Source organism: Ahaetulla prasina, chromosome 1 (genome assembly GCF_028640845.1).
Source record: "Ahaetulla prasina isolate Xishuangbanna chromosome 1, ASM2864084v1, whole genome shotgun sequence".
In the NCBI taxonomy this organism is placed as follows: Eukaryota; Metazoa; Chordata; class Lepidosauria; order Squamata; family Colubridae; genus Ahaetulla; species Ahaetulla prasina.
The window spans coordinates 190992688-191007488 of NC_080539.1; the positions used below are offsets into that span (position 1 = coordinate 190992688).

Genomic DNA, 14801 nt, shown 5'->3' on the forward strand with positions numbered 1-14801 from the left:
TTCAAGGGAAAAAAACCAAAAAATTCAATTGCCTTTTGGAAAAGCATTTTTGGGGTTCTTTGTTGTATGTTTCACTTTTCATCTCCTGTTTCCTAATATTCATTGTCTGCATGCCATGTATTTTAGTCAGGTGGAGTTGCAAAGTGTGACTAAGTGATTCTGTTGAATGCCAACTGGTTTTAAATATCTGATGTAGCTCCACAAGTGACGAGACTCTGTTTGCAGAGAAATCCTAAAAAGATCTTTTGAATAAAATTTGCTACTATTGAGCTAAACAGGAAAGTTGCTTCCTAGCCGTAATCAGTGTTAAAATTTTTTGCAGTTCTTTAAGCCATCTTACCTTACCTAGCCAACCCAAAGTTGCTGTTGTTGCAACTGGACTTTGATCACCAGAGAAGTCAACATTTGAGATTCAAAGGGCAAGATAAGGAGTGTTGACTTTTAGAGTTTGGTCAGACATCTGGCTTGGATCAGAAAGAGTAAACTGCTTCACAAATCATTCTCATAGCTAATGGTCTAAGATTCTCCACCTATGATCACTGTCTCAGGAAATCAGCAGAATAGTTTTACATGAATGAAGGCAAATGGGTGTTGGTCCTACCTGAATGCCATTTCTAGTAGAGCTGGAATAGAGCATCCAGGAATGGGTAGTAACTCTATCTTCTGCATGGAGACTGAGCACATGACCTTATTTGCATCTCTGGTCATTCCCTCGTCTGGCGATTCCCCAGTTCAGCAAAGGCATAGTGATGAATAGACTTGTGACCTGCAAAACAGTAGCCCTTCCCGGATTGTGGACCAGATATTAATAAGGGTGGGGCTGGATGTTCTCTCCAGCTCTACTAGAAATGATGTTCAGGTAGGACCAACGCCCATTCTCCCTAGAGCTGTACGAGAGCATCCAGGAATAGGACATACCAAAGCCTGCCTGTCCCCTACGGGTGGGAGCAGTCTTGTCTCCCCTCCCCGATACTTTTAACTTCTGGGGACTTGCCTCCCAAATGCTGTCTCCACCGAGGCAAAGGAGTCTAACTTATAGTGCCAAATAAATGGAGAAGGGGAAGACCAGGTAGCTGCCCGACACATTTCCTCAACAGAGGCCTGTGTTGCCCACGTCACAGTTGTGACCGTGCTTCTGGTGGAATGCATTGTTATGTGCCTAGGTGTAGCAGGTGTTGCACCTTATATGCTTTGGCAATGCAAGCTCTAATCCAGTGACCCACGTTGAAGGAGTGACCCTGTGTCCTAGTGTAGATGGTTGAAAGGAGATAAATAAAGATTCCATCTTCCAGAAGGAAGACGTGCGTTTAATGTAGATACAGAGGGCCCGTCTCACATCCAACATGTGGCAGCTCTGTTCTAGGGTATGTCTTGGGCCTGGGCAAAAGTTGGGTAATATCAACTCCTGGGCCCTGTAGAGCCATAAATTAACTTTAGGAATGAAAGAAGGGTCCAAATGTAAGACCACCCTGTCCGGGTGGAATATGCAGAGGTCCTGTCTTACAAAAAGAGCCACCAGCTCCGAAATCCTTCTGGCCGATGTAATTGAAACTAGGAAGACCACCTTTAGGGAAAGGAAATGTAGACTGGCTGACCTCAAAGAGACTTTCTGTAAGTGCCTGTAAAACCTCAGTCAGATCCCAAGTGGGATACCTGTGAACCACAGGTGGGTGTAAGTTGGAAGTGCCTCTGAGGAATCTGTGCACTGTGGAATGTTTAGTAAGTGACTCTAAACTCCCGCATGAGAGGATGGAAGACAGCGCAGCAATCTGTCTCTGCATGGTGTTGGGCGTTAACCCCCTGTCCAATCCCTCCTAGAGGAACTCCAGAACTTGCGCCACTGAAACCCCCGAGGGATCAGTCCCAGATCTAGAGCACCAGGCGCAAAATGCCTTCCAGGTTGAATTATATATCCTATCCGTGGACTGTCGTCTTGGATAGTTTGAATGACTCTGGGGGAGAAATTCTCCCTCCTCTGGGATCACCACTCAATCACCAGGCGGTCAGTTGGAGCCACTGAGGCTCCGGATGGACCAGATCCCTTTGGCTGAGGAATAATCTCTCCTGAGGTATTCTCCAGGGTGGTCTCATGGACAGGTGAACCAGGTCTGCAAACCAGGGTGTCCTCGGCCAATAGGGAGCTATCAAGATCACCTCCGCCTTCACCTCGAGAACTTTGCTGATGACTGCCGGAATCAAGGCCGGGGGTGGGGAAGAAGGCGTATAAAAGGCCCCGAGACCACGGACATCTCAGAGCATCTGTTCCCTCTGCCCCCCCCGTGTTCTGAACCTTCTGAAAAACCTCGGCAGGTGGGAGGTTTGCTTCTGGAGAACCGGATAACTTCTGGATAACCGGCCTCCCAGAATAGACTGTTAGCTCCTGCAACAACGAGGGTTGCAAGCACCACTCTGAGTGGTCCACTGTCACCCTGCTGAGACAATCTGCCTACACATTCAGGGTCCCAGATATGTGCTCTGCCCTTATGGACTTAAGATGACTCTCCGCTCAACACCCCAGACAATCTGCCAGTGCCATGAGGAGTCTGGAATGTGTCCCTCCTTGGCGATTGATGCCTTGGCTGTCATGTTGTCTGTTAAGACCAAAACGTGTTGTCCCACTATGGCTTCCTTGAAATCCTTGAGGGCCAGGTAAACCGCCCTGAGCTCCAGCCAATTGATCCAGTGCAACAGGTCCACCAGTCCTGCACAATCTGTGACTGGCAGTGTGCCCCCCAGCCATAAAGACTGGCATCTGTCATGATGGTCAGACTGTCTGGTTCTTTGAAGAGGCACCCTTTTGCAACGACCTGTGACCTCCACCACCGAAGGAACTGCAGTACCTGTAGAGGAACTCTTACACTGTCCTGGGAATTGCTCCTGCCGGATCGTTGGTAAGGCAGGAGAAACCACCGCAGCGCCCTGGTGTGTAGTCGTGCCCACGGAACGATGGTGATGCACAACATCATCTTCCCCAGGAGCTGTGACAGGAGTATGAGTGATACTGTGTCCATGACCGTGATGGGGCTTGCTAACTGTTGCAAGCTGTTCTGTCTCTCCGGGGAGAGATAGACCACACATATGGATGTTATCTACTGTATAATGGCTTCCAAATGGAGCAATCTGGTGGTCGGATGAAAATGGCTCTTCTTGTTGTTTATCAAAAAGCCATATTTTTGCAGAACCTGGATTGTAATCCAAAGATCTGCCTCTGCCTGAACAGCTGATGAGGACTGAATCAGAATGTCAACCAGGTAACATTGGCCTCTGACTGTGACGGATTGAAGGTGGGCTGCTAAGGCCAATATCTTTGTGAAGGCTCGTGGCGCTGAGTACAGGCTGAATGGCATGGCCTTGTATTGGTAATGTCTTTACGCATATGAGAAACGGAGGAACTGTCTGTGAGCAGGTCTGATGGGTATATGGAGATATGCTTCTGTGAGGTCAATGGATGCGAGGAAGTTGCCCTGCTGTATACCTCCCAGAATTGATAGGAATGACTGTATCTTGGAGTGTTTGTACTCCAGACATGTACTGAGACCTTTGAGATCTAAAATCGCTCTGTACCTCCCGGAGCTCTTTTGAACCAAGAACAGTATTGAATAGAAACCCAGTCCCCATTCCTCCTGCGGGACAGGTTGAATTGCCTGGATTTCCAGCAGGTGTTGAATCACTGAATTCATCAGGCTTTGTTTGGCTGCATTCCTGGAGATAAGGTAGCTGGTAAAAAACTTGGGAGGGGAGGCTGAAGAGGAATTCTAGAGCCAAACTTAGTGTACCGTGCTGAGTACCCACCTGTCTGAGGTGGTGGCCTCCCACTGATAGTAGTGTAGGCTGAGTTGACCACCCAGATGCGTGATGGTCCTGCAGTCATTTTGAACAGCGATATGTGTGACTTCCTTCTCTGTGAAAGGGCCGTTGCTCTAAAACTGTTGGCGGCCCCAGAACTCCGACCTCTTCGCCTGTCTCTCCTGTCTGCCTGAATAAGATCGGTGGAACTGTTGGAATTCCCCTCCTGATTCTGGAGCACGAAAGGATTGCCTCCTAAAATAAGGAGAAAATATCCTGTCCCCATTCCGAAAAAGGGAGGGCACGGCTTTGCCCCTGCCCTTGATCTCCACCAGAATGGATTCCAGGGCCTCTCCAAACAAGTCATTGCCTGTGAAAGGAGCAAAAGCCAACTTCCACTTGTTTTTATTATCCGCCTGCCAATGTTTAAGCCATAGCAAACGACCAGCTGTTACTGAAGAGGCCAGCGATCTGGATGAGAACTTTGCTGATTTAAGGTGGCATCTGCTGAAAACGCAGCTACAGCCACCAACTTATTTATATCCTGATGAATTCTCACATCCTCTGGAGGGATCCTTTTCTGTAATTGGTGAAGCCAGAGCAAGAAAGCCCTATTGAAGAAAGAAGCTGATATGACAGCTTTAATGGCCCAGGCAGCTGCCTGGTGGGCCTTCTTTAATGACCCTTCAGTCTTTTTGTCCTCCGCCTTCAGACAATCCATTGCCTTTATAGGCAAGAGTGCCACTGAAATCATGGCAGCCACTGGTTTGAACCTTCAAAGTGGGAATTTTCAAAGCTGCAGACAGATCTAAAGCCACATTGTAAAGCTTTTTCAGCTCTAGATGGAGGCATGCCCGTTCCAGGATTGGTCCACTGTCTTTGAACCACATCCAGAAATAATTTGGGTGAAGGAATCATCTCAGTTTCCACCGTAGGTTCAGAAAAAAGCAAATGATCGGAATCCCCTGGGCTCTGGGTAGATGCAGAAGCGCTATCAGGATCCAAGTTAATGATAGCCTTGGCCTTACGCAGCAATGACTTAAATAAATCTGGCTTAAAAAGGCTTGTAAAAGGCGATGGATCTAGTGGTATCCCTTCATCTCCTGAAAGGTTCTGGAATTCCTCTTCCTCAGCCGAGGAGTCGCCACTCCTCATAGGAGCTAGAGAAGGAAGGTCACGAGGATCCAGCCACTCCTCCTGAAGGATAGAGGTGGTGCCTGCTGATGATGGTAAGAAGAATTCCCTTGAGAAGGGAAATTCCTCTGCTGCAAGCCTCCTTCTATTCCCTGCATAACAGTTTGGGAAATTATCTGCTTTAACTGTTTAGGAAACTCTGCAACAGCTTCCTCCACTGCGCGGGGCCCCGCTGCAATGGGAGTAAACGAAGCCTCTGGCCTGGCTCTTGGAGAGTGAATAAGCTCCTCTGAGCTTGCTGCAGGCAAAACAGGGCTTGCAATAGAAAAGGCTTCAGCCCTATCCAAAACCTCTCCTAAGGTTGGATAGCACGTCTCACTGGCGCCATCTGGTGACCATTGCCTGCAAGAGGCAGTTTGTAAAGGCCCTGGATCATTGGCAGGAGCCAATGGCCTTTCTTCCTGAGGGCGGGAAGCCTCTGCCCCTCCCATAGGAGAACCTTCTTGATCCAGGCTTTTCTTAGCCTTATGGATCTTAGCTAGCTCTTTCTCTAATGCCTTTTGGCATCGTTCTGCATCCTTTTCTGCATCCTAGAGCCTCTGCAACATCTAGAAGCAGTTGCATGGATTCTAGTTGTAGCTCCCCTTGCTGAGGCTCTCTGTGTAGATGGGTTTAGGCTTACAGCCGGAAAAGCCCCAGGGGAAGCTCTCTTTCTGCCCACATCCAGCTGCTGGCTGGTGAAGCATACCCGAGACCCCATCTTCCACCTTAAATAGAGGCAGGCAGACCCGCAATGAGTAGCTGCTGCCGCGGCCCAAATCGCGGTCTCTGCCCTATCACTGCTGACCAGTATGACCCAGATGCCGCTGGGCAGTGACTGAGTCCTCTTTCCGCCTTCCTGGTGGGAATGCCCGGGCCTCTGCTCCCAAAAGGAGCCAGATAATGCCTACCGGCCCTTACTGTTAACCACGGCCGGCTGGGACCTTGGCTGAACGAAGCCAAGAAAAAACAAAAACAAACAGCTGTTCGGCGGACCAAAGAGCTGCCCCGATCGCTGTAGCGATCCACGAAACAAAAATTCAATTAAGTTCACGAGTTGGAGAATCCAGGCCAAAGGTGCAGCTCTCTCCAATACGTCTCTTCTGTGTGAAGACTGAGCCAAACTGGGGAATCACCAAACAAGGAGGGAGTGACCAGAGATGCAAATAAGATTACATGCTCAGTCTCCATGCAGAAGGTAGAGCTACTACCCATTCCTGGATACTCTCGTACAGCTCTAGGGAGAATATATGTATCCCAAGATAATGATGTGAAATCAAATTTGGATCAGTCACTGGGACCAGAGATTTACTCTTCTGAGCCTTCGGACTCATGATGGAGCCCATCTTCAAGGATGGAATATGCGCTTTGGGCCATTCTTTTTTTAATTGCAGTCTAGTTCAGACACAAAGTGAATTTAGCATCTAATATTTCCAATCTTCTCCACATTTTCTGTCTATACAGAACTTGCACAAACAGAGCAATTTTCACCATATGGTTCATAAGTTATCTTACCCAGAATTTTCAAAAGTGATTGTTAACAATCCTGTTGATAGGGATACTTTTAATAGCAGATGCAATAGGACTAAGCATTCCTATTGGAACTAATCCCATTTTCATTCAAAATCACATACCTATTAGATACCTATCTTGCAGATACCCAATATCAAAACATACTTTTTTCCTACTTACATTTTTATTTTCAGTAACAATATTTTTGAATAGTGATCGATCAATCACACCATCATTCCTTTTCTGCATTAGATGCAATCCAAAGAGAGTACGGATTTCATTTTCCTCTGGCTCAAAAGTTGGATCCATCTAAAATCAGAAAAAGATTGCATATCTTTGTCTCATTATTTGGTATCAATTATTTATTATTTATTTAGTGGATGGCAAGATAAAGTGTCAGAAAATATAAATATATATAAGATATGTGGACAATACAATATAAAGGTAAAACCATAATAAAATCACCATAATATGGAGCCATAAATTGCAATGGGATGGATGTTATGATTCAATATCTAAGGAATCTACCCATCTAACTACTTCTGGTGTGGCTGCAGTGAGATCATCCCAGGTGCGTTGAAATTTCCTGAGAGTACTTTGTTGAACTATATGTGTTATAGTTTGTTCAGGTATACCACAGTTGCATTCCTGGCTCTTGGCCATTCTCCATTTAAAGAGCTTTGCCCTAGTTCTGGTATGTTCTGTCCTGCTTCTATTCAGGTGGCTCCATATTTTTCAGGGCAAACACATTCCTGGAAGTGGTTTTGTTGGATCTGTGTGATCTGTTCAGTTGTGGTTATTAAAAGCTACCCATCTTAATTGCCATTCTTCATCTAGATTGTAAGACTGTGGTATGTTATTTCAAATTGGTTTCCTATACTTCAGCCTAGTAAGAAGTAGAGAGTCTAATATTTTATGTATTGGAATATATTTGTGCAGTAGCAGTATCATAGCCCATGGGTTTAGTATCAGTGAGAGAGTCACTGAAATACCTAACTACCACTATTTCAAATAGTTAAAAGATTGCCAAGAAATTATGGTCCTTTCAATAACAAACTACAGTTCAAAATACTGAAGTGGCATATGTTTGATGTTCAGAATGTTCAGAATTGCAACCTTCTGTTCATGAATATTTGTTTGTAACTCTAACTTCTGTAACCAGAGAAGAAACCACATGCACAAGGAATCCTTTGGACTAAAGGTGAGTTGGACCACTCTGCTCAGAATTTGCAATATTGGGAAGATGTATATATGTAACAACTATAGCTATACTTTATTCTTTTGAGAGCAATTGGAAACCAAACTCACTTGGTCAACCCCAAATTTTTAAATTTCTAATCACCAGGATTAACCTTTTATTATTGTTTCATTCAAAAACTTCAAGAATGAATCTTAATAATATTTATTTATTACACATCAAGTATTCTTATTTCATTATTAAATGTTGTATAATAATAATAAATAATAAATAAAAAAACACAAAACACAAAACACAAAACAACCTCTGCCTATTTCCAGGTCCTTGGGAAGAACTCCTAGGTAAATAAAAATTCAAATGCAGTCTAAACGTTTGACTGTGTGACCAACGATAACTTTTAAAAGCTGCATGCTACCTAACTTCTAATGACTTTGATAGCTCACAACAAACGAAGAAATTATAATAAAATTGTGTAAAGGATTTTTTAAAATGGCAAAATCCATTGACCAATCAGATGGGATCTCACTCTCTGGGTCTGGGTGAAGAGTCAGGTCTCTACAGCTCTGCCAAATAACAGCAGTGGGATTCATCTGGATCTTAGCAGTGTACCTTATTCCAGAGAGCAGCTACTCATAAAAGTTTAGTGTGATCTGCAAGAGTGACAGGCAGCCTTTTTTGTTTTTGGGCTCCACTTGTATCTCAGAATAGATGATACTGAAATTTCCAGCCCCAATTTTTTGTTTATACAAAAACCCTAAAGCACCAATTTTTCCCTTTAAAGCCCCCCACCCCCACCCAAAAGGAAAAAATTGCCAGCTTGATGTCAGAGGAAAGGTAATTCAGATTTACCAAAAGGCCTGAAACCCAACTATGTGGACAGGGAGGCGGCTAGAGAGGTGGGGTTTTAGGGAGCTTATGTGAGGTATTGGGGGAGGGAACATGCAGCCAAGAGATGATCAATCAGGACAGATCAGATATTCAAATGTAAATGTTTTTTACTAACAGTAAAAAACATCTGATGCTCTAGTATAAAATCTCTTGCAAGCAGTTTAAAGAGGCTTAAGAATGAGAGTTCATATCTTTTTTAGCTTAGTTTGTATGAACACATTTGGAACAGGCAAATCAAGAAATCAGATTTTAGACGGAGAGACACAATGGAAATAGGACACATATTTAAATCAATTATCCTCAAGAATAAAACACTGACCTGGAGTACACAGTAGCTGCCATTTTTCTTTTTGGATAGAATTTTGAGGGCTTCTTCATCAAAGCCTGGAGCCACAATCCCATCAGACACCTACACAAATGAAGGTTAAACCATCAAGTGGAACAAGAAGACAAAATTTGAGTACTGATTTTTACATAGCAGAAATAGCAATATTTATGTACAGTACAAAGGAACAGACAGAATTATACTACCAGTAATAAGGAGGAACTCAAAAGAACCAATAAGGATTGAATTTGGAAAGTGAAGGAGAGAAAAATCAGAGGAAGGGAAATGGAATGAAGAATTTGGAGGTTTGACTGACTGGTACTCTGAACATTTTGTCAGGCAACATTTTGCTTAAATGTATGGTACAGATTCACATCATCACAGTAGTTTGAACAGTGGAGGCAACTAGATTTGCAAAATAGAGATGTTACCCAATTTGCTTCAACAAAAAAAAAGGGGGGGGGATTGTTCTGTGGCTCAGTAGCTATATTCCATGTAAAGTCATGCCTCTGTTGTTGGCTGTGGATCCAAAGTACCATCTTGGCATACACTTGTGGGGTTCCTCACAATCTACACTGGAGCTGTCCAGTCTAGAAGTTCTCTGAGTGCTGGCTATAGATTTCTTGTCTTCTGAGAAATTTTCTGACAGTGAAAGCAATCAACCAATGAAACAGCTTTCCTTCAGAAGTTGTGGGAGCTTCATCACTGGAAGCTTTCAAGAAGAGACTGGACTGCCATCTGTCAGAAATGGTGTAGGGTCTCCTAATTGTGCAGGGGGTTGGACTAGATGACCTATAAGGTCCCCCTTTTTTTTTTGCATTTATATCCCACCCTTCTCCGAAGACTCAGGGCGGCTTACACTATGTCAAGCAATAGTCTTCATCCATTTGTATATTATATACAAAGTCAACTTATTGCCCCCAACAATCTGGGTCCTCATTTTACCTACCTTTATAAAGGATGGAAGGCTGAGTCAACCTTGGGCCTGGTGGGACTTGAACCTGCAGTAATTGCAAGCCAGCTGCTGTTAATAACAGACTGCATTAATCCGTTGAGCCACCAGAGGCCCTTCCAACCCTGTTAATCTATTTATCTGTTTAAGTATGCTGTGCAATTCCCTGCAGTTTGTACTGGAGTCATCCAACCAGAAAGAGCTTAAATGCTCCCTCAACCCATACTGGAGTCGAGGGAGCATTTAACCAGCACTGCAGAATTAAACTCTTCTCAGCATCCTTTTCACTTTCATAAAGTCCTTTTACAATTCCATATTTGAAAGCACTACTTTCCTAATTTCCACTTTGTTATAAATACTAGAAGCAGGATAAGATCAATCCTCTAGTTCAGGAGCACATAATTATTATGGCTAGGATCATTATTAGAGCCACAGGTATGTAACCATGATGTTATGATCTCCTGTAAATTTACAGATTATGTTTTGGTTGTTGGGGGTATGGACAAAAACTAGCCTTATTTGAGGGACCGGAGGGGGGGGGCGGGGGGGAGGAAATCAATCTCTTAATGTTTCACAAAGTTTAAGATGCCCTTTTTGACCCATGAAGTCCCCCAACTATCCCCAAATGCATTCTTATTATTTATTTACTTTATTAATAATTCACAGGGTGACTCTGGGCAATCATACACTGATATAGTTATTTTCAACTGCAATTATGAATGTAGGAGAAAATGCTAGTTACTGACCTCCCTTGAAATGATCTTAGCTGTAGGAACATCACAGATATCAGATAAAGCAATGAAATCCCCAAAAGATGACATCCTATCAGCACCTGGAAAAAATAATTTTTTCAAACTCTCATTGAGTAAGATCCATGCTATAAAGAAAGAACACAGTAACTGGATGGAACCTGCCTTTTGTGTCTTTGCTCCCCCACCCCGAGCCTACCCTCCCCCCAAACCTGGCCTCCTGGCAGAAAGTGACTCAGAGAGCGAGGGGGAAGAACCGACAGGGCTTCCCTCTGCGGAGCCTCCTTCTCTGGCTCCGCTCCAAGTCCCAGAAGCAGGCCAGGTGGAGGAGATGACGAGGCCTCTGTCTCCTGCATCTCCTCCCTCTCAGGCCATGCCTCAAGACCCAGCTGCTGACAATCAGTCGTGGCTGGACCCCCAGTATCACAGACAGGAGAGATAGCAACATCAAAAGAAAGGGTGGGGCAGGCCTAGAGATGCTGAGTCACGGAGCCACACCCCACAGGATATAAAAGCAGGAGGGGCTGCCCTATAGTTCTTGTGATGAAAAAACAATTGACTGTTGAATACGTTGGCTGTACTGTTGTGACCCAGGTTCCTGGACTCGGACTCCTGGACTCGGATGATTCAGAAAGTGAGGAAGAAGACCTGGCAAGGCCTGCTTCTCCTGCGCCCTCTCCCTCCCTGGCAGCCACCCAAAGGGAGAAGGAGGGGCCGGCAAGGCCTGATTCTCCCAGGCCTTCTTCTGATTTGGCAACGCCCCAAGAACAATTTTGGCTTGATGCAAGACTGCGCCGACGTGACCGGCGCGCGCAGCAGAGGCGGCATTGGGACAAAGTCAAAGAATGATGAGTCACGCAGTGACACCTACAGAGGCTATAAAAGCAGGAGGCGGAACTTCCTGGCTTTTTGTCTTGGACAAAGCAGTGAATTTGCGCGGGCAAACTGTTTCAATGGAGGGAAGAATATCTTAGTAAGTAACTCCGGCCTTATCTATAATTTCCTAGTTATCTCCAGAGACTTGGCAGGCACGTGGGTAGACGTGGCCAGAACATTTATCTATGTAAATAAACTAGAAAAGAAGGCCTTTGACTAACTCTTTGTTGGGAGTATTGGGGGAGGGAAACAGAACATGTACTTTGGCTCCTGGACTCTGTTTCGTTTCCTTCTGAACTTTGGGATTGTTCCAGATCGGACTGCAATCGCTCTGATAAATAAGAGGACTTGGCAAGAATAAATTGCTGGCACATCTAGTCAGTTTGCGTTTCTAATTGATTGTGGTTGGGGGGACAGAACACTGCCCCAGAAAATGCCTTAAACAATTTGGCCAGTGCCATAGTTCATCATCATTATACAGACAGGAAAAGCAGTAATTCTAACCAGAATGTTAAATGAAAATATGGTCTTCCTTTTGAGACCCCACTCACCTCTTGCTCTGGCATATGCAGTTGCCAGGGGTGTTAGAGTAGGGTACAAGTCACGCACCATGCAGACCTGAGCTTCTTCCTCACTGAGGGGCACACCAACAGCAGCACCTAGTAAGTGAAAGATAGTAAAAGCCGTTTTTTAGAGGTCTGAAGGTGACTTCTCAAGTTACAAAAGTGTAACATTACTTCACATGTTGGCCTGAGACCCACGATTGTTTCTATTCCATTTAAATAATATACATCATTATTTTTCATTACGTTATACACAACTTTGTTAGAAAGTCAATTTCTTTAGCTAAAACCCTGACATGTTTTTTTACAAGACCATCTCAGAAACTGGTAAGTAAGAACTTGGAAGTTCAGTATTACCTGCTGGACTGACATGCTTGAATGAAGAGGCAGCAGGAATGCCCAATGCTTGCTTTAGTTCCCTGACCAACTGCCAGGCATTCAGAGCATCACATAGATTTATAAACCCTGGGGAACCATTCAGAACTGTGGAGAGATGAAAAGGTTCACTTAGCTATAAAATCCATTCTGCAAGACAGCACCACAAACATGCATAGACTACATCTGTCATCAATTCAGGTTCAGATCACCAGTTGTGAATAGCTATAAACTATGCCCGAAAACCCCTTTATGGATCTCAGCTCAAGAAGCATATTGTAAAAGAGAAGTGCCAAAAGATAAATGGTTGACATATTGGAAAATTATCAATCAAATTTACAATCAAATCAAAAGAACAACTATAGCAGAAGAATATAGAGGTAGTCCTTGACTTATGAGCACAATTGAGCCCAGAATTTATGTTGCTAAGTAAGAAATTTGTTAAGTGAGTTCTGTCCCATTTAAAACTTTTCTTGCCACATTTGTTAAATGAATCACTGCAGTTGTTAAATTAGTAATCCGGTTGTTAAATGAATCTGGCTTCCCCACTGACTTTCCTTGTCAGAGGGTTGCAAAAAGTGATCCCATGATCTTGGTGTCAACTTGCAAAGCATTTCTAATTAGGGCATTCATCAGAGCCCTGAAACTTGGAACACAGCAACAGTCGTAATTATGAAGCACTTATCAAGCATCTGAATGTTAATCGCATGATCATGGGGACAGGTTATTAAGTGTGAAAAATTGTCATATGCACTTTTTTCAGTGCAGTTGTTAACTTTGAGAGATCACTAAACAAACTGTTTTAAGTCAAGGACTACCTGTAGTTGTCAATGTACAGTTATCTGAAAGATTTAAAATGGATAGAAAGACTTAAGCAAAGTAAATCAGAAGTTGAAATACAATTGTGTACTGTTGATGAACATGTAATTGCTAAAATGTACAAACAATTTGTTAAACTTGAAGCAGAGAAAGAACAAGATGGTACAGAATGTATGATAAAGTGGGCTACCAAATTTGGTAATAATATATAGATGGATCAATGGGAAAGCATGTGATTAGAAGATATTTTTTAATAAAATTATGCATCACATGATGTCAGAGAAGTTTTCTAGAATGTATAAAGATCCTGTCAGGCTTGGAAGCCATCTTTTTCACTGGATCTTCAGGCCTGCCACATTTACTACTGTGGGAAACTGGGAGGGGGATTGTATGGAACCAGGGTAGTATATAGTATATAGTATATAGTCATGATAACATACCTTTCTCAGAAAGTCAATACATCTTGCCCTGCAGCTGGATGGCTGGAACTGGGAGGCATCTCCAGTTGGGATGGTGCTTGGATTGGGCCATGTGATGGACATGTGGGTGTTGGGCAGGGATTTGAACTTTTCTTTGGGTGGGGAAAACTGGAAACTTTCAAATTCGGGTTTTCCCAGATGTGCCAATATGACATCTCTAATAAAATGTAACTGAGGAAACTCAAGCCTCAGAGTTTTCTTTCATTGCGGGGGAGTTACTTGGAACCCTGACAGATACTTCAAATGTATTTTGAAATGTGAACAACATGATGGAACATTTTATCACTCCTGGTATAAAAAAGCTTTAAAAAATTAGATCCAAATATATGCTTTGATACAAAGAATTTTAAAAATTAATATTGAAGCCAGAACTACCATATTTTTCGGCGTATAAGACGCACCGGCATATAAGACACACCTTAATTCGGGGGGGCGGGGGGGGCGGGGGACAAGAAAAAAAAATTCTGCCTCTACCTACCATAATCCTGATGCTGGTAGGCAAGAGGCAGTATTCTTTTTTTCTTGTTTTTTAAAATGTGTGTAAATCTTGTGCCAAATTGATTTAATTAATATGATTGCTATTCACAATTAAGATCAATTAATATTTAACTGGTTAATATTAATTATGTAAAAAGGCAGTTCCTAGTTTGCTTATCTCTATCAATGCTGGTTGGATTTGACAGGGAGTGGAGTTCAGAAATATTTGGAGAACCTGCAGGTTATTTAAAAACAATAAAACACAAGGGTTGCACTAGCTGTGCTTTCAAAGTCCAGTGACCCACAGAAGGAAGTACATAAAGATTTCAGCAGTTCAGGACTTCCGGTGGCTCCGTCTCCCCGGAGGACATCTGGAATGGCGTCCCGAACTGAGATTCTGTAAAAGCTGGTGAAACAGCGTAGAACAGCTGTTAGCCAGCTTCAAAGCTTTTCTCTGGTGAAAGAGAAATAGCGAAGAGTTGCTGGATAGCAGAAGATTGCCCCAGGGGCTCTGCTTTCTTATGCAGAGTCTCGGAGGGGTGCCTGCTTAATCCAGCTGTACTCCAGACTCGGCTCGATCCTCCTAATTAGGCAGGACAAGAGGAGACGCCCACCTCTGCTCCATTGAT

The 14801-nt window shown here is 43.6% G+C and overlaps 1 protein-coding gene across 2 annotated transcripts in view; it reads right to left on the reverse strand.

The window, feature by feature from the left end:
• The window catches only part of ATIC (5-aminoimidazole-4-carboxamide ribonucleotide formyltransferase/IMP cyclohydrolase), a 97453-nt gene that overhangs the window by 43415 nt on the left and 39237 nt on the right, over positions 1 to 14801 (reverse strand). For both annotated transcript variants that reach the window (XR_009155438.1, XM_058186054.1), the window contains exons 8-12: positions 12380 to 12505; positions 12011 to 12118; positions 10581 to 10666; positions 8877 to 8966; positions 6652 to 6780 (exon numbers count right to left, since the gene is read on the reverse strand). Coding sequence is in view for 1 of the 2 variants with exons in the window: in XM_058186054.1 (XP_058042037.1) it covers positions 6652 to 6780; positions 8877 to 8966; positions 10581 to 10666; positions 12011 to 12118; positions 12380 to 12505 (539 nt within the window). In the remaining variant the exon portion in view is untranslated. The remainder of the gene's footprint in view (positions 1 to 6651; positions 6781 to 8876; positions 8967 to 10580; positions 10667 to 12010; positions 12119 to 12379; positions 12506 to 14801) is intronic.